Source organism: Salvelinus namaycush, chromosome 23 (assembly GCF_016432855.1).
Source record: "Salvelinus namaycush isolate Seneca chromosome 23, SaNama_1.0, whole genome shotgun sequence".
In the NCBI taxonomy this organism is placed as follows: Eukaryota; Metazoa; Chordata; class Actinopteri; order Salmoniformes; family Salmonidae; genus Salvelinus; species Salvelinus namaycush.
This window is the reverse complement of record NC_052329.1, coordinates 6,035,545-6,062,763: the sequence shown is the minus strand read 5'-3', so window position 1 is coordinate 6,062,763 and position 27,219 is coordinate 6,035,545. Positions and strand designations below refer to the sequence as shown.

General features: G+C 44.7%; 1 protein-coding gene across 1 annotated transcript in view; it reads left to right on the top strand.

Annotated features, from left to right (window-relative positions):
• The first annotated feature begins 456 nt into the window (after nt 1–456).
• The window catches only part of LOC120018938 (cell adhesion molecule 2-like), a 149,138-nt gene continuing 122,375 nt past the window's right edge, over nt 457–27,219 (top strand). Inside the window, exons 1-3 of the mRNA XM_038962150.1 lie at nt 457–1,118; nt 9,562–9,620; nt 13,670–13,819. Coding sequence (XP_038818078.1) covers nt 457–1,118; nt 9,562–9,620; nt 13,670–13,819 — 871 coding nt within the window. The remainder of the gene's footprint in view (nt 1,119–9,561; nt 9,621–13,669; nt 13,820–27,219) is intronic.

Here is a 27,219-nt window from a genome sequence, read left to right as displayed (position 1 = left end):
ATAGTATCTGGAAGTGATGACATCTCTCTGATCTTCTTCTTCATCATCTGACTCTTCTGTTCCTCTTCTTCCCTCAGTGCAGTTATCCTGGCCTCCTTTTCCTCTTGTAGAAACTGATGAAGCTTCTTAAACTTCTCCTGAATCTGCCTCTCTGTGTGCTGGGCCTGGCTCTTAATGTGCTCAGCTGTTTGTCACAGGTTAGTTTAACTTTATTAAAGACCTCCAGCTTCTCCTGTAAAGTCTTCAGGACAGTCTGGAGTTCCTTCTTATGGTCCTGAGCAGCCTCATCTATCGGACAGCAGTCATGACTCTTCTGCTTTTTGGATGTTTGACAAATCAGACAGACAGGCTGTTTATCCTCCAGACAGAAGAGCTCGAGTTTCTCACCGTGCTGACTGCAGAGCAACTCAGACCCTGCTGAAGCTCTCTGACTCCTCTCCTGTAACTCAGACCCTGATGAAGATCTCTGACTCCTCTCCTGTTTCTCAGACCCTGCTGAAGCTCTCTGACTCCTCTCCTGTATCTCAGACCTTGCTGAAGCTCTCTGACTCCTCTCCTGTAACTCAGACCCTGCTGAAGCTCTCTGACTCCTCTCCTGTATCTCAGACCCTGTTGAAGCTCTCTGACTCCTCTCCTGTACCTCAGACCCTGCTGAAGCTCTCTGACTCCTCTCCTGTATCTCAGACCCTGCTGAAGCTCTCTGACTCCTCTCCTGTATCTCAGACCTTGATGAAGCTCTCTGACTCCTCTCCTGTAACTCAGACCCTGCTGAAGCTCTCTGACTCCTCTCCTGTACCTCAGACCCTGCTGAAGATCTCTGACTCCTCTCCTGTATCTCAGACCCTGATGAAGATCTCTGACTCCTCTCCTGTATCTCAGACCCTGTTGAAGCTCTCTGACTCCTATCCTGTACCTCAGACCCTGCTGAAGCTCTCTGACTCCTCTCCTGTATCTCAGACCCTGCTGAAGCTCTCTGACTCCTCTCCTGTATCTCAGACCTTGATGAAGCTCTCTGACTCCTCTCCTGTAACTCAGACCCTGCTGAAGCTCTCTGACTCCTCTCCTGTACCTCAGACCCTGCTGAAGCTCTCTGACTCCTCTCCTATAACTCAGACCATGTCTACATCTGATAACTTACATGCAACTTCTGCTATCAGAATACAAAGATCTCATTGAAAAGACAGGTCTAGACACACGCTTTGTGGTCTGATTGAACTGGCTGACCACTTTAGACGGTGGTCAGGGATGCATTATGTGTGGATTTCTCTTCAGTCTGCACGCATTAAGCCTACCGAAAGTGCATACAGTGGGCGACGTCATCAGCACTCCACACACAAGTCTCCAAAAAAAACGTGTGTTTTGGGACGGAGAGACACCTTCTTATTATAACGTTGGCGTTTGAGGAAAGTGTTTGCTGTCTTCTAATATTTAGAACAACCATTTTTTGATTGGCTAAAGTTCTGCTAATCCATTTGCAATCCCTTTAGCATTGCTTGCTAGCTTGATGGCTAGCTACAGAGGTTAGCTGACTAGTTAGCTACAGTAGTTAGCTACAGAGGTTAGCTGACTAGTTAGCTACAGTAGTTAGCTACAGAGGTTAGCTGACTAGTTAACTACAGCAGTTAGCTACAGAGGTTAGCTATAGAGGTTAGCTGACTAGTTAGCTACAGTAGCTAGTTACAGAGGTTAGCTACAGAGGTTAGCTACAGAGGTTAGCTACAGAGGTTAGCTGACTAGTTAGCTACAGTAGTTAGCTACAGAGGTTAGCTGACTAGTTAGCTACAGTAGTTAGCTACAGAGGTTAGCTGACTAGTTAGCTACAGTAGTTAGCTACAGAGGTTAGCTGACTAGTTAGCTACAGTAGGTAGCTACAGAGGTTAGCTGACTAGTTAACTACAGTAGTTAGCTACAGAGGTTAGCTATAGAGGTTAGCTGACTAGTTAGCTACAGTAGTTAGTTACAGAGGTTAGCTACAGAGGTTAGCTACAGAGGTTAGCTGACTAGTTAGCTACAGCAGTTAGCTACAGAGGTTAGCTGACTAGTTAGCTACAGCAGTTAGCTACAGAGGTTAGCTGACTAGTTAGCTACAGTAGCTAGCTACTGCAATCAGTTGTTGTTGTGTTATTATCATATTTAGCCTATTCCACTGTGTGTAGAATGCAAACTGCACGGGAAAATAGTGCAGGAAAAGGGAATCCAGACACGCTGTTGAACACGGTAGACACGTTTACGTGAAGGTGTAGATGCAGGACGCATTTGGAATACTGTGATCAGCACTGTATGATCAGAACGCTACAGCTGTTGGAACTGTCGAGTCTAGACACGGCCTTTGACTCCTCTCCTGTAGTAAGAAGGTCTCACACAGCTTCTTTAAAATGGGGTTGCAGGGAGGATATTTCTTCCTGTAGACTGGACATACCCGATAATCCTTCTGTTTCCCGCATAGCTTCAGACAGGCTTTACAGAAGCTGTGGATCCTTGAAGATGTCACAGCACACAGGACAGGAGAGATCCTCGTCATAGAGAGAAGGTTTAAACGTCACGTTCTCTGCCAGTAACACTCCCTCCTCTTATCTGGAACGGCTTCTGGGATTAACATTTACTGTTGAAAAACTCACAGCGATGGCTTAAGGTGTTGTCGGTCTCCGATTGTCAATTTTGAATCTTGATTCTTTTTAAAGACTAAATTATTTGTAAGTAATTTGTCGTATTATGTAGCCTGGCTTCTATAAAGCTGTTACCTTGCTGTTTTGTTCTCTCTCTCGCTCTCTCGCTCTCTCGTTTTTTCTCTCGCTCTTTCTCTCTCTTGTTATCCCTCTTTCGCTACTCTCTCTAAACCTCTCTCTTTCTCTCCCTCTCTCTGTCCCTGACTCTCTCTCTCTCTCGCTCTCTCTGTGGTTCTGGAGTGGCCACTTTACAAGAGCACTTAAACAGTACCACTCACCACCTCTCCCTGCCTGTCATAATGTAGAACCATTCTGAGAGGTTTAGGCATTACACAGGGACAGCTAAACTGTATTAGACTAATGTTGTGTTCCAAATGGGACCCTATTCCCTATATAGTGCACTACTGTATTATGGTTATCGTCCCAAATGGGACCCTATTCCCTATATAGTGCACTACTGTATTATGGTTATCGTCCCAAATGGCACCCTATTCCTTGTTTAGTGCACTGCTTTAGACCAGAGTCCTATGGGCGCTGTTTAGGACTAAGGTACCATGTAGGTTGCAGAATATATGCATTTGATACCATCTTTATTTCATTGATTTAAATACTATTGATCTTTAAATACTATTGATCTTTAAATACTATTGATCTTTAAATACTATTAGATATTTGATGACGTGCTGATTATTTAGATTTTGATATTTCAGGTTCTTGGACACGGTTTCTATTCCATCGTTTTCACAACGCTCTCATTCCTGCACTGCCTCCCACTTGGCTGGCTCTGTTATGGGTGTGTGTGTGTGTGTGTGTGTGTGTGTGTGTGTGTGTGTGTGTGTGTGTGTGTGTGTGTGTGTGTGTGTGTGTGTGTGTGTGTGTGTGTGTGTGTGTGTGTGTGTGTGTGTGTGTGTGTGTGTGTGTGTGTGTGATGTGAGTGGGCTGGTGATGCGAGGCATGGAGGGGAATGATTCAGCAGATAATACAGCACTTAACCCTTTACAGCAGAGATATCCATTGTTAACCAGATCATAATGGTTATGTGTGTGTGTGTGTGTGCGTGCGTGCGTGTGGCGTGCATGCGTGCGTATGGCGTGTGCGTGCGTGTGGCGTGCATGCGTGCGTATGGCGTGCGTGCGTGCGTGTGGCGTGCGTGCGTGTGGCGTGCGTGCGTGCGTGCATGTGGCGTGCGTGCGTGCGTGTGGCGTGCGTGCGTGTGGCGTGCGTGCGTGTGGCGCGCGTGAGTGCGTGTGGCGTGCGTGCGTGTGGCGTGCGTGCGTGCGTGCGTGTTGCGTGCGTGCGTGCGTTTGGCGTGTGTATGGCATGCGTGCGTGCGTGTGTGTGATCACATATAGATTGCCCAGGCTGTTTCTATAGCACACCATCCTCTCCAGTGCTTACAACCCTCAGTACCAGAATGACTGTTTCTAGACTCTATACATACACAGCTTTATTCACAGTGATAAACCTCGTCTCATAAGCGTTTAACTACCATCGTTATTAGACGTTGCATGCTATGCCTTTCCTGAGCTGGTACCTGCCTCCAAAATGGAACCCTATTCCCTATGTAGTGCACTACTATAGACCAGGGCCCTATAGCACCATATTCCCTATGTAGTGCACTACTATAGACCAGGGCCCTATAGCACCATATTCCCTATGTAGTGCACTACTATAGACCAGGGCCCTATAGCACCATATTCCCTATGTAGTGCACTATTATAGACCAGGGCCCTATAGCACCATATTCCCTATGTAGTACACTACTATAGACCAGGGCCCTATGTCACCCTATTCCCTATGTAGTGCACTATTATAGACCAGGGCCCTATAGCACCATATTCCCTATGTAGTGCACTACTATAGACCAGGGCCCTATAGCACCATATTCCCTATGTAGTGCACTATTATAGACCAGGGCCCTATAGCACCATATTCCCTATGTAGTGCACTACTATAGACCAGGGCCCTATAGCACCATATTCCCTATGTAGTGCACTACTATAGACCAGGGCCCTATAGCACCATATTCCCTATGTAGTGCACTACTATAGACCAGGGCCCTATAGCACCATATTCCCTATGTAGTGCACTACTATAGACCAGGGCCCTATAGCACCATATTCCCTATGTAGTGCACTACTATAGACCAGGGCCCTATAGCACCATATTCCCTATGTAGTGCACTACTATAGACCAGGGCCCTATAGCACCATATTCCCTATGTAGTGCACTACTATAGACCAGGGCCCTATAGCACCATATTCCCTATGTAGTGCACTACTATAGACCAGGGCCCTATAGCACCATATTCCCTATGTAGTGCACTATTATAGACCAGGGCCCTATAGCACCATATTCCCTATGTAGTGCACTACTATAGACCAGGGCCCTATAGCACCATATTCCCTATGTAGTGCACTACTATAGACCAGGGCCCTATAGCACCATATTCCCTATGTAGTGCACTATTATAGACCAGGGCCCTATAGCACCATATTCCCTATGTAGTGCACTACTATAGACCAGGGCCCTATAGCACCATATTCCCTATGTAGTGCACTACTATAGACCAGAGCCCTATAGCACCCTATTCCCTATGTAGTGCACTACTATAGACCAGGGCCCTATAGCACCATATTCCCTATGTAGTGCACTACTATAGACCAGGGCCCTATAGCACCATATTCCCTATGTAGTGCACTACTATAGACCAGGGCCCTATAGCACCATATTCCCTATGTAGTGCACTACTATAGACCAGGGCCCTATAGCACCATATTCCCTATGTAGTGCACTACTATAGACCAGGGCCCTATAGCACCATATTCCCTATGTAGTGCACTACTATAGACCAGGGCCCTATAGCACCATATTCCCTATGTAGTGCACTACTATAGACCAGGGCCCTATAGCACCATATTCCCTATGTAGTGCACTACTATAGACCAGGGCCCTATAGCACCATATTCCCTATGTAGTGCACTACTATAGACCAGGGCCCTATAGCACCATATTCCCTATGTAGTGCACTACTATAGACCAGGGCCCTATAGCACCATATTCCCTATGTAGTGCACTACTATAGACCAGGGCCCTATAGCACCATATTCCCTATGTAGTGCACTACTATAGACCAGGGCCCTATAGCACCATATTCCCTATGTAGTGTACTAAAAGTAATATTAGAGTTCCATTTGGGACGGTCTTCACTCCAGCCCATCATTCCCTGTCGACTGAAGCATTGACTATTTAGTAAAGGACGATTTCTACACCTGTAATGATAATAATGGTTGTGTTTTCAAATCGCACTACTTTCAACCTGGTCCCATAGGGTTCTGGTCAAAAGTAGTGCACTACATAGGAGATCGAGTCCCATAGGTTTCTGGTCAAAAGTAGTGCACTACGTAGGGGATAGGGTCCCATAGTGTTCTGGTCAAAAGTAGTGCACTACATAGGGGATAGGGTCCCATAGGATTCTGGTCAAAAGTAGTGCACTACGTAGGGGATAGGGTGCCACTTGGGAGGCAGCTCATGTAATGGCTGTGCACAGTGGCTGATGTGCTGTATGTAGAGCAGTGAAATAGCTGACTGCAGATAACAGCAGTATGATGATGATGATGGTGGTGATTATGATGATGATGGTGATGAGGATGTGGTTTTTGTTGTTAGTTAGATATTTGGATTAGGCTTGTTTACATCACACATGCATCGTTACAGGGAAGGGATTCAAGTCTTGTTTTAGGGGGAAGAGGTGGAATTGTTACAGGGAAGGGAATCAAGTCTTGTTTTAGGGGGAAGAGGTGGAATTGTTACAGGGAAGGGAATCAAGTCTTGTTTTAGGGGAAGAGGTGGAATTGTTACAGGGAAGAGATTCAAGTCTTGTTTTAGGGGAAGAGGTGGAATTGTTACAGGGAAGAGATTCAAGTCTTGTTTTAGGGGAAGAGGTGGAATTGTGGCAAAAAAAATGTCAGTTATTTTTACCGCCTACCTACCGCCTACCTTTCAATATACAAAAGACAAGAAAGAGATTTCTCTCTCTCCCTCCCCACCCTCCCCAGCCGTCTCTGTCTCTGTCTCTGTCTCTGTCTCTGTCTCTGTCTCTGTCTCTGTCTCTGTCTCTGTCTCTGTCCCTCCCTCACTCCTTCCTTCCTTCCCTCCCTCTCTACTTCCTGAGTTTTTGAGCCAATGGGAACTAGAAGGTCATAGCGAGGACCTCTGTTTTTCCCAGCATGCACTGTGAACCCCATGTGACCTCGGCCTAATGAGGCAGACAGCTGCTCCCTCAGTAGTGTCGCCGCGGTGACGGTGCGGTCGTACCTGGGAGGACAATGTCACCTTCACTACGGGGACACGGTGGGTTATAGGGAGGGAGGGAGGGAGGGAGGGAGGGAGGGAGGGAGGGATATGTTATGTTTGAACCGTGTTGTTTACTGTGTGAAGTAGTTAGGTTGTTGGCCATGCAATCATGAGAGCTAGCACATGTCTCTCTCTCTCTCTCTCTCCTCTCTCTCCTCTCTCTCCTCTCTCGTCTCTCGTCTCTCTCCTCTCTTTCCCCTCCTCTCCCTCTTCTCTCTCTCCTCTCCTCTCTCACCTCTCTCACCTCTCTCACCTCTCTCTCCTCCTTCTTTCTCCCTCTTTCTCTCTCGATCTCTCCTCTCTCTCCTCCTTTTTTTTCTCTCGATCCCTCCTCTCTCTCCTCTCTATCTCTCTCTCTTTCCCCCCTCGCTCTCTCTCTCTTTACCTCCTTCTTCTCTCTCCCTCTCTCCCTCATTCTCTCTCTGAGGGCCATGCCTCTGGCTGAGTTCAGTCTGGCTGAGTTCAATAAAACACACAGGGGATAGAAATGCCTCTGGAATGCAATTAGGGGACTTTGCAGAGACGACAAGTACAAATGTGAAATAAGAAGGTAGAATCCAGCAAGGCCTGGGTGATTAGGGCTCGTTTGGTTGTCCTGGCGGTGCCGTGGAGGCTGCAGAGACGAAGAGGAGGAGGAGGAGGGTTGCGGGTAGGGCGGCCACTCGGATCGAAGACCCACTGTGCCGGGGATTATGTGTCAATTTACCACCCAGCTTTACATCCTCCTAGACTCCAAGGCTAAACATGACCAGGGCTAATTAACAACACCAATTAAAGGCGGGGAAGGAACGAGGAGTGGTGGGGTGGAGAGGAGAAGAGAGGAGAGGAAGGGTGGAGAGGAGAAGAGAGGAAAGGAGAGGAGGGGTGGAGTGGGGTGGAGAGGAGAGGAGAAGAGAAGAGAGGAGGGGTGGGGTGGAGAGGAGACGAGGGGTGGGGTGGAGAGGGGGGGGGTGGAGAGGGGTGTAAGACAAGAGGAGAGAAGAGAAGAGAGAAGAGGAGAGGAGAGTTCAGGGAGGTGAACAGAGAACAGTCATCGTTCATCTGGTCAGTGTTAAAACCATTCTCTCCTTCTTGTATTAGCTGTAAACTTTCTGCTGATGCTCTCATAAAGAGCCCCTTTGGTGTTGTGATTCAGTCAAGCTGTGAATCTGGGTTTTAATTGGGTGAAGGGTTGGATGGGGTTGTGTTTGTATGATTCACAGAGGACTGAGAAGAATTACATTTCTTTGAAATATGAAATCTCACACCCAAGATAGCTGCTCATGGTTCCTCAGAGAATAATATGAACAGACCAACATAACAACAACAGCATTCTTCAAATAAAACCCCACCTACTTCCTGACTGTGCTGTTCGTTACCAAGGCCACGTTCAGTAGGGCTCTACTTCCTGACTGTGCTGTTCGTTACCAAGGCCACGTTTAGTAGAGCTCTACTTCCTGACTGTGCTGTTCGTTACCAAGGCCACGTTCAGTAGGGCTATACTTCCTGACTGTGCTGTTCGTTACCAAGGCCACGTTTAGTAGAGCTCTACTTCCTGACTGTGCTGTTCGTTACCAAGGCCACGTTCAGTAGGGCTCTACTTCCTGACTGTGCTGTTCGTTACCAAGGCCACGTTCAGTAGAGCTCTACTTCCTGACTGTGCTGTTCGTTACCAAGGCCACGTTCAGTAGGGCTCTACTTCCTGACTGTGCTGTTCGTTACCAAGGCCACGTTTAGTAGAGCTCTACTTCCTGACTGTGCTGTTCGTTACCAAGGCCACGTTCAGTAGGGCTCTACTTCCTGACTGTCCTGTTCGTTACCGAGGCCACGTTCAGTAGGGCTCTACTTCCTGACTGTGCTGTTCGTTACCGAGGCCACGTTCAGTAGGGCTCTACTTCCTGACTGTCCTGTTCGTTACCAAGGCCACGTTCAGTAGGGCTCTACTTCCTGACTGTCCTGTTCGTTACCGAGGCCACGTTCAGTAGGGCTCTACTTCCTGACTGTGCTGTTCGTTACCGAGGCCACGTTCAGTAGGGCTCTACTTCCTGACTGTGCTGTTCGTTACCGAGGCCACGTTAAGTAGGGCTCTACTTCCTGACTGTCCTGTTCGTTACCAAGGCCACGTTCAGTAGGGCTCTACTTCCTGACTGTGCTGTTCGTTACCAAGGCCACGTTTAGTAGGGCTCTACTTCCTGACTGTCCTGTTCGTTACCAAGGCCACGTTCAGTAGAGCTCTACTTCCTGACTGTCCTGTTCGTTACCAAGGCCACGTTCAGTAGAGCTCTACTTCCTGACTGTCCTGTTCGTTACCGAGGCCACGTTCAGTAGGGCTCTACTTCCTGACTGTGCTGTTCGTTACCAAGGCCACGTTCAGTTGGGCTCTACTTCCTGACTGTCCTGTTCGTTACCAAGGCCTAGGTTCAGTAGGGCTCTACTTCCTGACTGTGCTGTTCGTTACCAAGGCCACGTTTAGTAGGGCTCTACTTCCGGACTGTGTTGTTCGTTACCAAGGCCACGTTCAGTAGAGCTCTACTTCCTGACTGTCCTGTTCGTTACCAAGGCCACGTTCAGTAGAGCTCTACATCCTGACTGTGCTGTTCGTTACCAAGGCCACGTTCAGTAGGGCTCTACTTCCTGACTGTCCTGTTCGTTACCAAGGCCACGTTCAGTAGGGCTCTACTTCCTGACTGTGCTGTTCGTTACCAGGGCCACGTTCAGTAGAGCTCTACTTCCGGACTGTGCTGTTCGTTACCAAGGCCACGTTTAGTAGGGCTCTACTTCCTGACTGTGCTGTTCGTTACCAAGGCCACGTTCAGTAGAGCTCTACTTCCTGACTGTGCTGTTCGTTACCAGGGCCACGTTCAGTAGAGCTCTACTTCCTGACTGTGCTGTTCGTTACCAAGGCCACGTTTAGTAGGGCTCTACTTCCTGACTGTGCTGTTCGTTACCAGGGCCATGTTCAGTAGAGCTCTACATCCTGACTGTGCTGTTCGTTACCAGGGCCACGTTCAGTAGAGCTCTACTTCCGGACTGTGCTGTTCGTTACCAAGGCCACGTTCAGTAGAGCTCTACTTCCTGACTGTGCTGTTCGTTACCAAGGCCACGTTCAGTAGAGCTCTACTTCCTGACTGTGCTGTTCGTTACCAGGGCCACGTTCAGTAGAGCTCTACATCCTGACTGTGCTGTTCGTTACCAAGGCCACGTTCAGTAGAGCTCTACATCCTGACTGTGCAGTTCGTTACCAAGGCCACGTTCAGTAGAGCTCTACATCCTGACTGTGCTGTTCGTTACCAAGGCCACGTTCAGTAGAGCTCTACATCCTGACTGTGCTGTTCGTTACCAGGGCCACGTTCAGTAGAGCTCTACTTCCTGACTGTGCTGTTCGTTACCAAGGCCACGTTCAGTAGAGCTCTACTTCCTGACTGTGCTGTTCGTTACCAAGGCCACGTTCAGTAGAGCTCAACATCCTGACTGTGCTGTTCGTTACCAAGGCCACGTTCAGTAGAGCTCTACTTCCTGACTGTGCTGTTCGTTACCAAGGCCACGTTTAGTAGGGCTCTACTTCCTGACTGTGCTGTTCGTTACCAAGGCCACGTTTAGTAGGGCTCTACTTCCTGACTGTGCTGTTCGTTACCAAGGCCACGTTCAGTAGGGCTCTACTTCCTGACTGTGCTGTTCGTTACCAAGGCCACGTTCAGTAGAGCTCAACATCCTGACTGTCCTGTTCGTTACCAAGGCCACGTTCAGTAGAGCTCTACATCCTGACTGTGCTGTTCGTTACCAAGGCCACGTTCAGTAGAGCTCTACATCCTGACTGTGCTGTTCGTTACCAAGGCCACGTTCAGTAGAGCTCTACTTCCTGACTGTCCTGTTCGTTACCAAGGCCACGTTCAGTAGAGCTCTACTTCCTGACTGTGCTGTTCGTTACCAAGGCCACGTTCAGTAGAGCTCTACTTCCTGACTGTGCCTTTCCTCTGCAGGGAGCCAGGTTTTCCTGTGTCCACCCTTCCCAATGGCAAGGTTGTGCTCACTGAGCCTGTACTTTGTCAAGGTTTTTCTAAGGTTTTGATCAGTAACCATGGTCAAGTAGTTAGCCACGGTGTACAGTCGATGTAGGGACAGATTGCACTGCATTTTGCTTTGTGTTTGTGTTTGTGTTTCCCAATAAGCAATGTAGTTTTGTTTCGACTGTGTTGTAATTTGGTATATTCTGATTGATTGGATGTTCTGGTCCTGAGGCTTCAGTGTGTTAGTAGAACAGGTTAGTGAACTCAGCCCCAGGATCAGCTGGATGAGGGGACTCTTTTCTTTGCTCAGCTCTTGGCATTGCAGGGCTTGGTAATGATATGAGAGTGGGTCACTGTATTTTAGATGTTTCCAAAACTGAATTGCTCTTTTTTGAGTTTTTATTATTAGTGGATATTTGCCTAATTCTGCTCTCTATGCATTGTATGTAGTTTTCCTCTGGACATGTAGGAGAATCTTACAGAACTCTGCAGGCAGGGTTTCAATGGGGTGTTTGTCCCATTTGGTGACATCTTGTTTTGCAAGTGGACCCCACACCTCGCTGCCATGAAGTGCAATTGGTTCAATGACACATTCAATTAGTAATGGAATAGAATGCCCTGCGTGCTTTCTCTCTCAGTTCATTCACTTCCTCATTAAGGTGTCCATTTGAGCTTATTTTTAAACCTAAGTAATTGTAGTGTGTACAGTACTCTATATATTTTGTACCAATTGAGAACTTTGGTCTAATTCCCTGAGATCTGGATCTTCTCTTGAAAATCATTATTTTAGTATTTTTGGGGTTTACTGCCAGGGCCCAGGTCTGGCAGTACTGCTCTAGCAGGTCCAGGCTCTGCTGTAGGCCATGTGCTGTGGGTGACATCAGGCATAGGTCATCTGCGAAGACTAGGCATTTAGCCTCTGAATTGTGGAGACTAACACTAGGGGCTGAGGATTTTTCTAGAATAGTGGCCAATTCGTTGATGTAAATATTGAAGAGTGCAGGGCTCAGATTACAACCCTGGCGAAGGCCCCGCCCCTGGTTAAAGAATGCTGTTATTTTCTTACCAATTTTAATGCTACACGTATTGCCAGTATACATACATTGATTTAATGATGTCATATGTTTTACCCCCTACACCACTTTAAATAACTTTGTAGAACAGTCCTGTATGCCAAATAGAATCAAATGCTTTTCGGAAGTCGATAAAGCAAGCGTATATTTTGGTATTATTTTGGTGGACATGTTTATCTATCAGGGTGTAAATATGATCAGTCGTGCGATGTTTTGGTATAAATCAAATTTGTCTTTTACTCAAGACATTGTGCTTATTAAGGAAGTTTAGAACTCTTACATTTATAATACTACAGAAAACCTTCCCCAGGTTACTGTTCAAACAAATGCCTCTGTAATTGTTAGGTTCAAATGTGTCTCTGTTCTTAAAGATTGGGGTTATGAGTCCTTGATTCCAGATGTCAGGGAAATAACCTACACTCAGGATCAAATTAAACCGTTTTAATATAGCCAATTGAAATTTTGCACTAGTGAGTTTGAGCATCTCATTTAGGATGCCATCAGGTCTTTATGCTTTTTTAAATTTGAGAGCCTGAAGTTTCTTATAGAGCTCCTGGTCAGTAATTGGGGAGTCCAGTGGATTTTGATTGTCCTTTATAGCTTTTTCTAATCCATTCTACTTCTCATGAATTTGGAGTTGTTCTGCGTTTGTGTCAATTTGAACGGTGTTGTAGAGTGTTTTAAAATGGGTTGTCCATATGTCACCATTTTGTATCGCTAATTCCTCTTGTTTAGATTTTTTTAGTTTTTTCCAATTTTGCCAGAAGTTGTTAGTGTTTATGGACTCCTCAGTTAGAGTCAGCTGCTTGTGTTGTACAGTTCTTTTTTGGTTCTGAGTGTTACGTTTATAGAGTTTTAAAGTCTCACAGTAATGAATGCGTAATTCACCATTATTTGGGTCTCTGTGCTTATGGTTGGATACTGTTCTAAGATTTTTCCTTATAATTTTACAATCTGCATGAAACCAGTTGTCGTCTGTGGTCATTTTTTGTTTTGTTTTTGTACAATTTCAGTTGTGCTTCTTTTGCCGTTTGCAAAACGTACTGCTAGATTGATGCCTTCTTTACTGTGAGTGAATGTGCTATCCAGAAAGTTATCTAAGAGTGTTTGGATATTTTGGTTACATGTTGCTTTCTGGTATGCTTCTGTGCTGTTTTGGGCCCATCTGTATGAATTTCTGATGTTGTACAGCTTACTGGGCTGTGAATGTGTGGTTGTTTCAATGTCTGTTCTTTTGAGGAACAACGTAATTTTGCTGTGATCAGACAGAGGTGTTAGTGGCTTGACAGCGAATGAGCTGAGAGAGAAAGGGTCAATGTCTGTAATCATATAGTCTATTGTGCTGTGGCCAAGATGTGAGCAATAGGTGAGCAATAGGCAATCTGTCCCTCTCTCTCTGTCTCTCTCTCTGTCTCTCTCTCTCTGCAAGAAAAAAGGGCCTAATAAAGTATTCTTCTCTCCTCTCTCATCTCTCATCGCTCTCATCTCTCATCTCTCCTCTCTCCTCTCTCATCGCTCTCCTCTCTCCTCTCTCCTCTCTCCTCTCTCCTCTCTCCTCTCTCCTCTCTCATATCTCATCTCTCTCCAGGGTTGTCGGGCCAGTTCCCCCTGACCCAGAATGTGACGGTGACAGAGGGGGGTACGGCCAACATGACCTGCAGAGTAGAATACAATGACCAGACCTCCCTCCAGTGGTCAAACCCGGCACAGCAGACACTCTTCTTCGGGGACAAGAAAGGTGAGGGACACAGACACAGACTTACACACACACACACACACACACACACACACACACACACACACACACACACACACACACACACACACACACACACACACACATATGCTTGTGATAATATCAACATGATGATAGATGGTGATATTTCTATTATTGGTTTTATGTGGATTACAGTACTGTGTTTTAGGTGGATTACAGTACTGGGTTTTAGGTGGATTACAGTACTGTGTTTTAGGTGGATTACAGTACTGTGTTTTAGGTGGATTACAGTACTGGGTTTTAGGTGGATTACAGTACTGGGTTTTAGGTGGATTACAGTACTGTGTTTTAGGTGGATTCCAGTACTGTGTTTTATGTGGATTACAGTACTGTGTTTTAGGTGGATTACAGTACTGGGTTTTATGTGGATTCCAGTACTGTGTTTTAGGTGGATTACAGTACTGTGTTTTAGGTGGATTACAGTACTGTGTTTTAGGTGGATTACAGTACTGTGTTTTATGTGGATTACAGTACTGTGTTTTAGGTGGATTACAGTACTGTGTTTTAGGTGGATTACAGTACTGTGTTTTAGGTGGATTACAGTACTGTGTTTTAGGTGGATTACAGTACTGTGTTTTAGGTGGATTACAGTACTGGGTTTTAGGTGGATTACAGTACTGTGTTTTAGGTGGATTACAGTACTGTGTTTTAGGTGGATTACAGTACTGTGTTTTAGGTGGATTACAGTACTGTGTTTTAGGTGGATTACAGTACTGTGTTTTAGGTGGATTACAGTACTGTGTTTTAGGTGGATTACAGTACTGTGTTTTAGGTGGATTACAGTACTGTGTTTTATGTGGATTACAGTACTGGGTTTTAGGTGGATTACAGTACTGTGTTTTAGGTGGATTACAGTACTGTGTTTTAGGTGGATTACAGTACTGTGTTTTAGGTGGATTACAGTACTGTGTTTTATGTGGATTCCAGTACTGTGTTTTATGTGGATTACAGTACTGTGTTTTATGTGGATTACAGTACTGTGTTTTATGTGGATTCCAGTACTGTGTTTTATGTGGATTACAGTACTGTGTTTTAGGTGGATTACAGTACTGTGTTTTAGGTGGATTACAGTACTGTGTTTTATGTGGATTCCAGTACTGTGTTTTAGGTGGATTACAGTACTGTGTTTTAGGTGGATTACAGTACTGTGTTTTAGGTGGATTACAGTACTGTGTTTTATGTGGATTACAGTACTGTGTTTTAGGTGGATTATAATACTGTGTTTTAGGTGGATTACAGTACTGTGTTTTAGGTGGATTACAGTACTGTGTTTTAGGTGGATTACAGTACTGTGTTTTATGTGGATTACAGTCGTGTATTTTAGGTGGATTACAGTACTGTGTTTTATGTGGATTACAGGACTGGGTTTTAGGTGGATTACAGTACTGGGTTTTAGGTGGATTATAATACTGGGTTTTAGGTGGATTACAGTACTGTGTTTTATGTGGATTACAGTACTGTGTTTTATGTGGATTATAGTACTGTGTTTTATGTGGATTACAGTACTGTGTTTTAGGTGGATTACAGTACTGTGTTTTATGTGGATTACAGTACTGTGTTTTATGTGGATTATAGTACTGGGTTTTATGTGGATTATAGTACTGGGTTTTCGGTGGATTACAGTACTGTAAGTGTGCCTATAATTTACATGGGCTATGTGCATCCAAACTGATAATCCTATATAGAGCCCTTGTAGTAGTGCAACATATCAGGAATATACCCCTCATAGCCTGGTTCCTCTCTAGGTTTCTTCCTAGGTTTTGGCCTTTCTAGGGAGTTTTTCCTAGCCACCGTGCTTCTACACCTGCATTGCTTGCTGTTTGGGGTTTTAGGCTGGGTTTCTGTACAGCACTTCAAGATATTAGCTGATGTACGAAGGGCTATATAAAATAAACTTGATTTGATTTGATAATTTGAGACAGACCGTCGGAGACCAACGGTAATGGAGAAAAGGAAAATACATCAGCCGTAATGTAATACCAGAGTTTGAGTTAGGATCCGTCTCTTCCTTTGTCTCAGAGTAAGAGTTATCTGCGTCCCGAATGGTACCCTATTCCCTATGTAGTGCACTACTGTTGACCACAGCCCTATAGGGCCCTGTTCAAAAGTAGTGTGTATGTGTGGGACCCAGCCGTTTGGGGCGCAGGCTTGGAGTCGAGCTGCTATTGTGATCGTCTAATGCTGAATATGTTGTTTACAGCATTGGAAATTGTATTGTAATGCCCTTGGATTTTTGAAGTGATTCTTTTAATTAGCCTCTGTAATGGCCTACATGTATAGCAGTATGGGTGGCTGGCTGGCACACTGTAATAGGTAGGAACACACACACACACACACACACAGAGCAAGCGGGAGACAGGTCTTGGGTCACTTCCAATTAAAACTGGCATTCATTCATTCACTGGTCAAATCCAATTTAAAGGTGACAAAGTGGAAGTTGATGAGGAATTAGAATTGGGGTGAGAATGAATAAATGATACTGGAGTTAGAGTTCTGGGGCGTTCTAGAGGTGTGGAACGGCCCTGGTGCTATTCATGTCATCAGGTTTTATTCCCCCTTCATTACCCCCATTCATAGCTAGCTGCGAATACAGTATATCATCGTCTCAGTGCTGTAAATATGAACTCTCTCTTTAGATTAAAAGGACAAAGCACTGCACGTGGGTCGAGGTTCGTTCAGGATGTGTCGTTGGGGGGTTTTACTATAAAAAAAGGAGACTTGACTTGTAGGTCTGAATTATCAGGAGTAAAGGGAGATTTATACCATTTAATGTCTAATAATACGCTTTCTTATAGGTGAAGTAATGATGTCTGTTTAATTGGAATTAGCTCAAAATAAAATCTGAAAAAAGTATTTACTTGAAATCGTATTCTGGTAGTTGGACTTGAGCTGAATCAGTCGATCTGATTTGAACTGAATCGGTTCGATCTGATTTGAACTGAATCGGTTCGATCTGATTTGAACTGAATCGGTTCGATCTGATTTGAACTGAATCGGTTCGATCCGATTTGAACTGAATCGGTTCGATTTGATTTGATTTGAACTGAATCGGTTCGATTTGATTTGAACTGAATCAGTCGATCTGATTTGAACTGAATCAGTCGATTCGATTTGAACTGAATCAGTCGATTCGATTTGAACTGAATCGGTTCGATTTGATTTGAACTGAATCGGTTCGATTTGATTTGAACTGAATCAGTCGATCTGATTTGAACTGAATCAGTCGATCTAATTTGAACTGAATCAGTCGATTTGAACTGAATCGGTCGATCTGATTTGAACTGAATCAGTCGATTCGATTTGAACTGAATCGGTCGATCTGATTTGAACTGAATCAGTCGATCTAATTTGAACTGAATCAGTCGATTCGATTTGAACTGAATCAGTCGATTCGATTTGAACTGAATCAGTCGATTTGATTTGTGCTGAATCAGTCGATTCGATTTGAACTGAATCAGTCGATTTTATTTGTGCATTGAAAGGTTTTTACTTGTTTCTATTTTCCCAGACAGTGAATTTTGAACCTCGTCTGTATGCCAGTTTTTTTACAGGGCTCATCTGCAAAAGAGAGTTGGGTCTCAATGTTGACTTCCCTGTAGAAAATAAAGGATATAAACAAATGAACTGCATAGATATTATTCCAGGGAACAGAAAGATGTAGATATTAGATGGGATTATTCCAGGGAACAGAAAGATATAGATATTAGATGGGATTATTTCAGGGAACAGGAAGATATAGATATTAGATGGGATTATTCCAGGGAACAGGAAGATATAGATATTAGATGGGATTATTCCAGGGAACAGAAAGATCTAGATATTAGATGGGATTATTCCAGGGAACAGAAAGAGTATGCAGGAGGAAAAATGGATCAAATAGGAAGAACTACAAGCAGTCACTCGCTCTTTGAGAATCAATGGTAATATATCATTAATTTAAAAGTCCAAAAATGGATGTGCAAATCCTGGATTGCTCCTTAAAGGGCCAGCGTCTCAGCGTCTCAGCGTCTCAGCGTCTCAGATGATTTTCCAGTATTTGAAAGCTTTTATCAGACCCTTGACCTGAATAATCCCCCAAAAGATCTTTCAAGACATCTTCTCCGTCTCCTGTACTGTGCGAGTCCTTTCAGATGTTTGACTTATCATTGCAGTGTGTTTCAGAGATAAAAATACTATTTTCAAATGTTGCTACAGTAGTGCCCCATTCTCCTCTCCTCTCCTCTCCTCTCCTCTCCTCTCCTCTCCTCTCCTCTCCTCTCCTCTCCTCTCCTCTCCTCTCCTCTTCTCTTCTCTTCTCTTCTCTTCTCTTCTCTTCTCTTCTCTTCTCTTCTCTTCTCTTCTCTTCTCTTCTCTTCTCTTCTCTTCTCTTCTCTTCTCTTCTCTTCTCTTCTCCTCTCCTCTCCTCTCCTCTCCTCTCCTCTCCTCTCCTCTCCTCTCTTCTCTTCTCTTCTCTTCTCTTCTCTTCTCTTCTCCTCTCTTCTCCTCTCCTCTCCTCTCCTCTCCTCTCCTCTCCTCCTCTCCTCCTCTCCTCTTCTCCTCTCCTCCTCTCCTCTTCTCCTCTTTTCCTCACATCCTCACATCTTCTCCTCTCCTCCTCTCCTCCTCTCCTCCGCTTCTCTCCTCCTCTCCTCTTCTCCTCTCCTCTTCTCCTCTCCTCTTCTCCTCTCCTCTTCTCTGCTCCTCTGCTCCTCTCCTCTGCTCCTCTCCTCTCCTCTGCTCCTCTCCTCTCCTCCTCTCCTCTTCTCCTCTCTCCCCTCCTGCCATGAATTTACAATCAATCATACAATGATATAGACATTCTGATATACTGTAGTAATGATATAGACAGACTGATATACTGTAGTAAAGATATAGACAGACTGATATACTGTAGTAAAGATATAGACAGACTGATATACTGTAGTAATGATATAGACAGACTGATATACTGTAGTAAAGATATAGACAGACTGATATACTGTAGTAAAGATATAGACAGACTGATATACTGTAGTAAAGATATAGACAGACTGATATACTGTAGTAATGATATAGACAGACTGATATACTGTAGTAAGATATAGACAGACTGATATACTGTAGTAAAGATATAGACAGACTGATATACTGTAGTAAAGATATAGACAGACTGATATACTGTAGTAAAGATATAGACAGACTGATATACTGTAGTAATGATATAGACAGACTGATATACTGTAGTAAAGATATAGACAGACTGATATACTGTAGTAATGATATAGACAGACTGATATACTGTAGTAAAGATATAGACAGACTGATATACTGTAGTAAAGATATAGACAGACTGATATACTGTAGTAAAGATATAGACAGACTGATATACTGTAGTAAAGATATAGACAGACTGATATACTGTAGTAAAGATATAGACAGACTGATATACTGTAGTAATGATATAGACAGACTGATATACTGTAGTAAAGATATAGACAGACTGATATACTGTAGTAAAGATATAGACAGACTGATATACTGTAGTAAAGATATAGACAGACTGATATACTGTAGTAAAGATATAGACAGACTGATATACTGTAGTAAAGATATAGACAGACTGATATACTGTAGTAATGATATAGACAGACTGATATACTGTAGTAATGATATAGACAGACTGATATACTGTAGTAAAGATATAGACAGACTGATATACTGTAGTAAAGATATAGACAGACTGATATACTGTAGTAAAGATATAGACAGACTGATATACTGTAGTAATGATATAGACAGACTGATATACTGTAGTATATCACTATATATGTAGTATATAGTGTAGTATATCACTGTAGTATATAGACTATATATTTTTTACCATATCAAAATAATATATTAAAATGTTATTTTGGTTGTAGTGTTTTGGAACACGTTCGATATCAAGGACATTGTACAAAAATAATTCAGTACTGTTGTTTGAATAACGTTCCAAATGAAATCCTATTTCACATCGTTTAGTTTCCCAAACTGTCTGAACCAAAACTACACCCCTTTTCCCTGAATAGTGCACTATAGCCTGTAATGCTCCCCACGGTCCAAATCAGTCCCAGCCGGTCCCAGGTGGTCCTAGACGGTCCCAGCCGGTCCCTGTCCCAGAGCAGACGACCAAATGAAACATCCTCTCTGTTCGTTCAGCAGGGTAGAGGTCGTTTGGGCTAAGTGAGAGAACTACTTCCCTTTCGTCTTCTTTTAAACAGCCAGATGAAAAGCTGTATTGGCAGAGATACTGACGTAACACACACACACCCACACCCACACCCCCACCCCCACCCACACACACACACCCCCCCCCCCCCCCCCCCCCCAACACACACACACCCAACACACACACACCCAACACACACACACACACACACACACACACACACACACACACACACACACACACACACACACACACACACACACACACACACACACACACACACACACACACACACCCCCAACACACACACACACCCCCCCAACACACACACACACACCCCCAACACACACACACACATACACACACACACACACACACACACACACACACACACACACACACACACACACACACACACACACACACACACACACACACACACACACACACACACACACACACACACCAAGGGACGCCAAGGGACGGTAGGCGTGGAACAACACAACAAACTAATGGTAGGAAGCGGGCGGGATGCCTGGGAATGCAGCTCTGCTCTGCCAAATCTGCTCTTAATTACCTGGCACCGAGTTATCTATCCATCCCTGTCCTTCTCAAAGGGGCCTGTTCTCCCCCTGCTCTCCTTCCCTCTCACTAACCCTGTGTTTCTCTTAGGGACCTGTCCATTCGCTCTCTCCATCCTTCACTCCATCCCTGTCCTTCTCAAAGGGGCCTGTTCTCCCCCTGCTCTCCTTCCCTCTCACTAACCCTGTGTTTCTCTTAGGGACCTGTCCATTCGCTCTCTCCATCCTTCGCTCCATTCACATCCTTGTCTTAGGGAATGAATGAATTCTCATGTTACCTCTAACCCTGATGTTTCCCACGTGACCAGTTAACAGAGCAGGTATAACTGAACACTGTGTGGAAAATTGTAGCGGTGATATTGAATAAAGTGGCAGCTTTTCCACAAATCAAGACCTTTAAATTTAGCTGGTGAATAATGTTGTTCTTTTTTTTTCTCAGAAACTGCTAATAGAGTTGTGGTGTTTTGATAGGTCGGCCGTCTTACTGACTTCCTGTCCAATCACAGCCCTATTTTAATTCCTCATAAAAGACCAGTTGGAGATAAAGAAGAAGAAACCAGTTTAAAACATTTGAAGTATCGTTCTTACTTTAGCTTTGTACTCGTTTAGTGTTTTGTCACATTTATTACAGTTGGAAGATAGACAAGGTACAGACTAGAGAGAAGGACAGGACTATAGAGGGAGAAATGACTACAGAGGGAGACAGGTCTATAAACAGGACTATAGAGGGGGACAGGACTATAGAGGGAGACAGGACTATAAACAGGACTATAGAGGGGGACAGGACTATAGAGGGAGACAGGACTATAAACAGGACTATAGAGGGGGACAGGTCTATAAACAGGACTATAGAGGGAGACAGGTCTATAAACAGGACTATAGAGGGGGACAGGACTATAGAGGGAGACAGGACTATAAACAGGACTATAGAGGGAGACAGGTCTATAAACAGGACTATAGAGGGGGACAGGTCTATAAACAGGACTATAGAGGGAGACAGGACTATAGAGGGAGACAGGACTATAAACAGGACTATAGAGGGAGACAGGTCTATAGAGGGAGACAGGACTATAGAGGGAGACAGGACTATAAACAGGACTATAGAGGGAGACAGGACTATAAACAGGACTATAGAGGGAGACAGGTCTATAGACAGGACTATAGAGGGAGACAGGACTATAAACAGGACTATAGAGGGGGACAGGACTATAGAGGGAGACAGGACTATAGAGGGAGACAGGACCATAGAGGGAGACAGGACTATAGAGGGAGACAGGACCATAGAGGGAGACAGAACTATAGAGGGAGACAGAACTATAGAGGGAGACAGGACTATAGAGGGAGACAGGACTATAGAGGGAGACAGGACTATAAACAGAACTATAGAGGGAGACAGGACTATAGAGAGAGACAGGACTATAGAGAGAAACAGGACTATAGAGGGAGACAGGTCTATAGAGGGAGACAGGTCTATAGAGGGAGACAGGACTATAGAGAGAGACAGGACTATAGAGAGAGACAGGACTATAGAGAGAGACAGGACTAAAGAGGGAGACAGGTCTATAGAGGGAGACAGGTCCATAGAGGGAGACAGGACTATATTGCGGGAGACAGGACTATGGACAGGACTATAGAAGGAGACAGGACTATAGAAGGAGACAGGACTATAGAAGGAGACAGGACTATAAACAGGACTATAGAGGGAGACAGGACTATAAACAGGACTATAGAGGGAGACAGGACTATAAACAGGACTATAGAAGGAGACAGGACTTTAAACAGGACTATAGAAGGAGACAGGACTATAGAGGGAGACAGGACTATAGAAGGAGACAGGACTATATAGAGAGACAGGACTATAGAGAGAGACAGGACTATAGAAGGAGACAGGACTATAGAAGGAGACAGGACTATAGAGGGAGACAGGACTATAGAGGGAGACAGGACTATAGAGGGAGACAAGATTACCAATGCTTGCTCCCACTGTGTTCCGTTGGAGTATCAGACGCCTTTGTGTTCTTACTGTGTCTCATGTCTGTGCTTTCTCTTTCTCATTCCGTTGTTTTGTCTATGACATCACGTCGACGTGGCTCTACTTGATGTACGTCCAGCTCTCTCTTTCTCTCTAGCGTTTCCAGCACCTGTCCCTCCACCACACACACAGACGTATTTGCCACTCTGAACATGCAACTCAAAAACACTACAGAATGATATTGTTTTACATCCTAAATTGCACCCTAGATAGTGCACTACCCTGGTCAAGAATAGTGCACTAATTAAGGAATAGGGTGCCATTTTAGGAATGCAAACGTTGCGTTCCAAATGGCTACTGAGCATTAAATAATTTATACTCCAGTCGAATTACAGTCTTAAGCCTACTGAGGATGAACGCTTTGCCTCAACGGTAAAGGAAGGTAAGGTAGTAAACATTAGACCTACGATCTTAAACTTTGAAATACAGAGCATGAAATCCATTTTTAACATGTTTTTCCTCTTAGTATCTGTCTCATATCAGATCCAGAATAAATATGTGTTATAGGACTTGGATAGGAATCAGTCAGGTGGGACAATGGTATTATAATGACCCCTTTACGTCCTTCTGTTAGCTAACGGCAGACGGACCAAAAACGTCCTTCTGGTAGCTAACGGCAGACGGACAAAAACCGTCCTTCTGTTAGCTAACGGCAGACGGACAAAAAACGTCCTTCTGATAGCTAACGGTAGACGGACAAGAAACGTCCTTCTGATAGCTAACGGCAGACGGACAAAAAACGTCCTTCTGATAGCTAACCGGCAGACGGACAAAAAATGCTTTCTGATAGCTAACGGCAGACGGACAAAACCGTCCTTCTGATAGCTAACGGCAGACGGACAAAAAACGTCCTTCTGGTAGCTAACGGCAGACGGACAAAACCGTCCTTCTGTTAGCTAACGGCAGACGGACAAAAAACGTCCTTCTGATAGCTAACGGCAGACGGACAAAAAACGTCCTTCTGGTAGCTAACGGCAGACGGACAAAAGCGTCCTTCTGTTAGCTAACGGCAGACGGACAAAAAACGTCCTTCTGATAGCTAACGGCAGACGGACAAAAAACGTCCTTCTGATAGCTAACCGGCAGACGGACAAAAACCGCTTTCTGATAGCTAACGGCAGACGGACAAAACCGTCCTTCTGATAGCTAACGGCAGACGGACAAAAAACGTCCTTCTGATAGCTAACGGCAGACGGACAAAAAACGTCCTTCTGATAGCTAACGGCAGACGGACATGAAACGTCCTTCTGATAGCTAACGGCAGACGGACAAAAAACGTCCTTCTGGTAGCTAACGGCAGACGGACAAAAGCGTCCTTCTGTTAGCTAACGGCAGACGGACAAAAGCGTCCTTCTGTTAGCTAACGGCAGACGGACAAAAAAACGTCCTTCTGATAGCTAACGGCAGACGGACAAAAAACGTCCTTCTGATAGCTAACGGCAGACGGACAAAACCGTCCTTCTGTTAGCTAACGGCAGACGGACAAAAAACGTCCTTCTGATAGCTAACGGCAGACGGACAAAAAACGTCCTTCTGGTAGCTAACGGCAGACGGACAAAAGCGTCCTTCTGATAGCTAACGGCAGACGGACAAAAAACGTCCTTCTGATAGCTAACGGCAGACGGACAAAAAACGTCCTTCTGATAGCTAACCGGCAGACGGACAAAAACCGCTTTCTGATAGCTAACGGCAGACGGACAAAACCGTCCTTCTGATAGCTAACGGCAGACGGACAAAAAACGTCCTTCTGATAGCTAACGGCAGACGGACAAAAAACGTCCTTCTGATAGCTAACGGCAGACGGACAAAAAACGTCCTTCTGATAGCTAACGGCAGACGGACAAAAAACGTCCTTCTGGTAGCTTACGGCAGACGGACAAAAAACGTCCTTCTGATAGCTAACGGCAGACGGACAAGAAACGTCCATCTGATCGCTAACGGCAGACGGACATGAAACGTCCTTCTGATAGCTAACGGCAGACGGACAAAAAACGTCCTTCTGATAGCTAACGGCAGACGGACAAGAAACGTCCTTCTGGTAGCTTACGGCAGACGGACAAAAAACGTCCTTCTGGTAGCTAACGGCAGACGGACAAGAAACGTCCTTCTGATAGCTAACGGCAGACGGACAAGAAACGTCCATCTGATCGCTAACGGCAGATGGACAAGAAACGTCCATCTGATCGCTAACGGCAGATGGACAAGAAACGTCCTTCTGATAGCTAACGGCAGACGGACAAAAAACGTCCTTCTGGTAGCTAACGGCAGACGGACAAGAAACGTCCTTCTGATAGCTAACGGCAGACGGACAAAAAACGTCCGACAAAAAGTGAGGAAAGCATCTCAGGTAAATCATCATTCTGTATCATTGTATCAGTTTGAGTTGATAGAGTCTAAATCTGACTGACTCTTTGGACCTACTGTAATTTGGACCTACTGTAATTTGGACCTACTGTAATTTGGACCTACTGTAATTTGTTCTATTTGAAATTTTGTGTCTGGGATTGAGAAAATGGAGGGGAAAAAATGAAAAAAGTTGCTACTACAGCAGCCGAGGAGAACGGGGATTTGTGCCCACCACCTGAATATCAAAAGACACTGAATAGATCGAATAGAATCAGTATTTCTTCAGTGTTGGAGCTAGACACTGTAGGTCAGTCAGTGAGTTCACTGACAATAAAGAACAATAAATGTCTTATCTAATATCTGGATTTAGGCCGAAGGGATTCAGCCAATGGGCTTTTAAAGGCAACGTTCCCACAGAATATTATTTTAAATAAATACTTTTTTTTGCGGAGATGTCATTCATGGTAAACGCTGCAGATATTGATCGGATTGAATGCCGACCTGAGTTTTCTGTACGTTTCAGTCAATCATTCATTTTCTACAAACCTTCATTTGACCATTATGGTACAACCAGTAGGGCATGATAGTGTCATATAGAGGAGCGATAGAACTGACAGGCCCCATGCTAACTCACTGCCTTGACACGTTGTCACTGACATGTTGGGAGTCTCCTCCTGTAGTCCATGTTCAGATGTACGGAAGTCTTGGTTTGTGCCACAAATGTCACCCTATTCTCTATACTGGAAACACTTATCTCCCTCACTAGCTTTAAGCACCAGCTGTCAGAGCAGCTCACAGATTACTGCACCTGTACATAGCCCATCTATAATTTAGCCCAAACAACTACCTCTTTCCCTACTTTATTTATTTATTTATTTTGCTCCTTTGCACTCCATTATTTCTATCTCTACTTTGCACATTCTTCCACTGCAAATCTACCATTCCAGTGTTTTACTTGCTATATTGTATTTACTTCGCCACCATGGCCTTTTCTTGCCTTTACCTCCCTTATCTCACCTCATTTGCTCACATTGTATATAGACTTATGTTTATACTGTATTATTGACTGTATGTTTGTTTTACTCCATGTGTAACTCTGTGTTGTTGTATGTGTCGAACTGCTTTGCTTTACCTTGGCCAGGTCACAATTGTAAATGAGAACTTGTTCTCAACTTGCCTACCTGGTTAAATAAAGGTGAAATAAATAAATAAATATAGTGCACTGCATAGGGTATAGGGTGCCGTTTGAGACACAGAACAGGGGTGTGTTCTGTGTTCTGACGGGTGAGCATAGAGCTGGAGAGCATAGAGCTGACACAATTACCTAATGCAACATTACAGAACGTTTAGATAGAAACAGATATGATTGTCTGTCAGGTAGAATTGGGAGTCTTGTCAGCTCTATTCAATATATTTTTCACCTGAATGTTCTGTAACCTTTCCCTCTTTCATTGACACACGCCCCAGGTAAAACAGCCTACTGATGGGTATGACCTGCCAGGCTTTATAAACTGCTCTGTCACGGCAAGAGAAAGACATGCCAGAGAAATGGAGGGAGCGGGAAGGAGACGAGCATCACCATCTAGGATAGACATGTCTACTGCCATGCTTCCCCCCGTCCTGTCCCCAGCATCACGCACGCGCACACACGCACACACACACGCACGCACACACGCACACACGCACACGCACACGCACACACACACACACACGCACGCACGCACGCACACGCACACGCACACGCACACGCACACGCACACGCACACGCACACACGCACACACGCACACACCATGGTGTTCCAACCAAGGCGTGTGTTAGAAGATAGCTCTCTGCCTCTACACGCACCCCAGATGTTATGACAGTTCAATAGCTGAACTCATCGTTGGTGAAGGACGCAGATTGGAAAGTAGAGTGTATGTAGCACTGCATAAATCCACACGTCCTCTCTCCTAAGAGGCCCCAGTCAAACCCTTTGTGCTGCTCCAGATCTACTAACTCAACAGCCAAGCTAACAGCCAAGCTAATAGCCAAGCTAACAGCCAAGCTAACAGTCAAGCTAATAGCCAAGCTAACAATCAAGCTAACAGCCAAGCTAACAGCCAAGCTAACAGCCAAGCTAACAGCCAAGCTAACAGCTAAGCTAACAGCCAAGCTAACAGCTAAGCTAACAGCCAAGCTAACAGCTAACGTTCCTGCAGGATTTCCCAAAGCTCAAACATATGTGCTGGTCTGTCT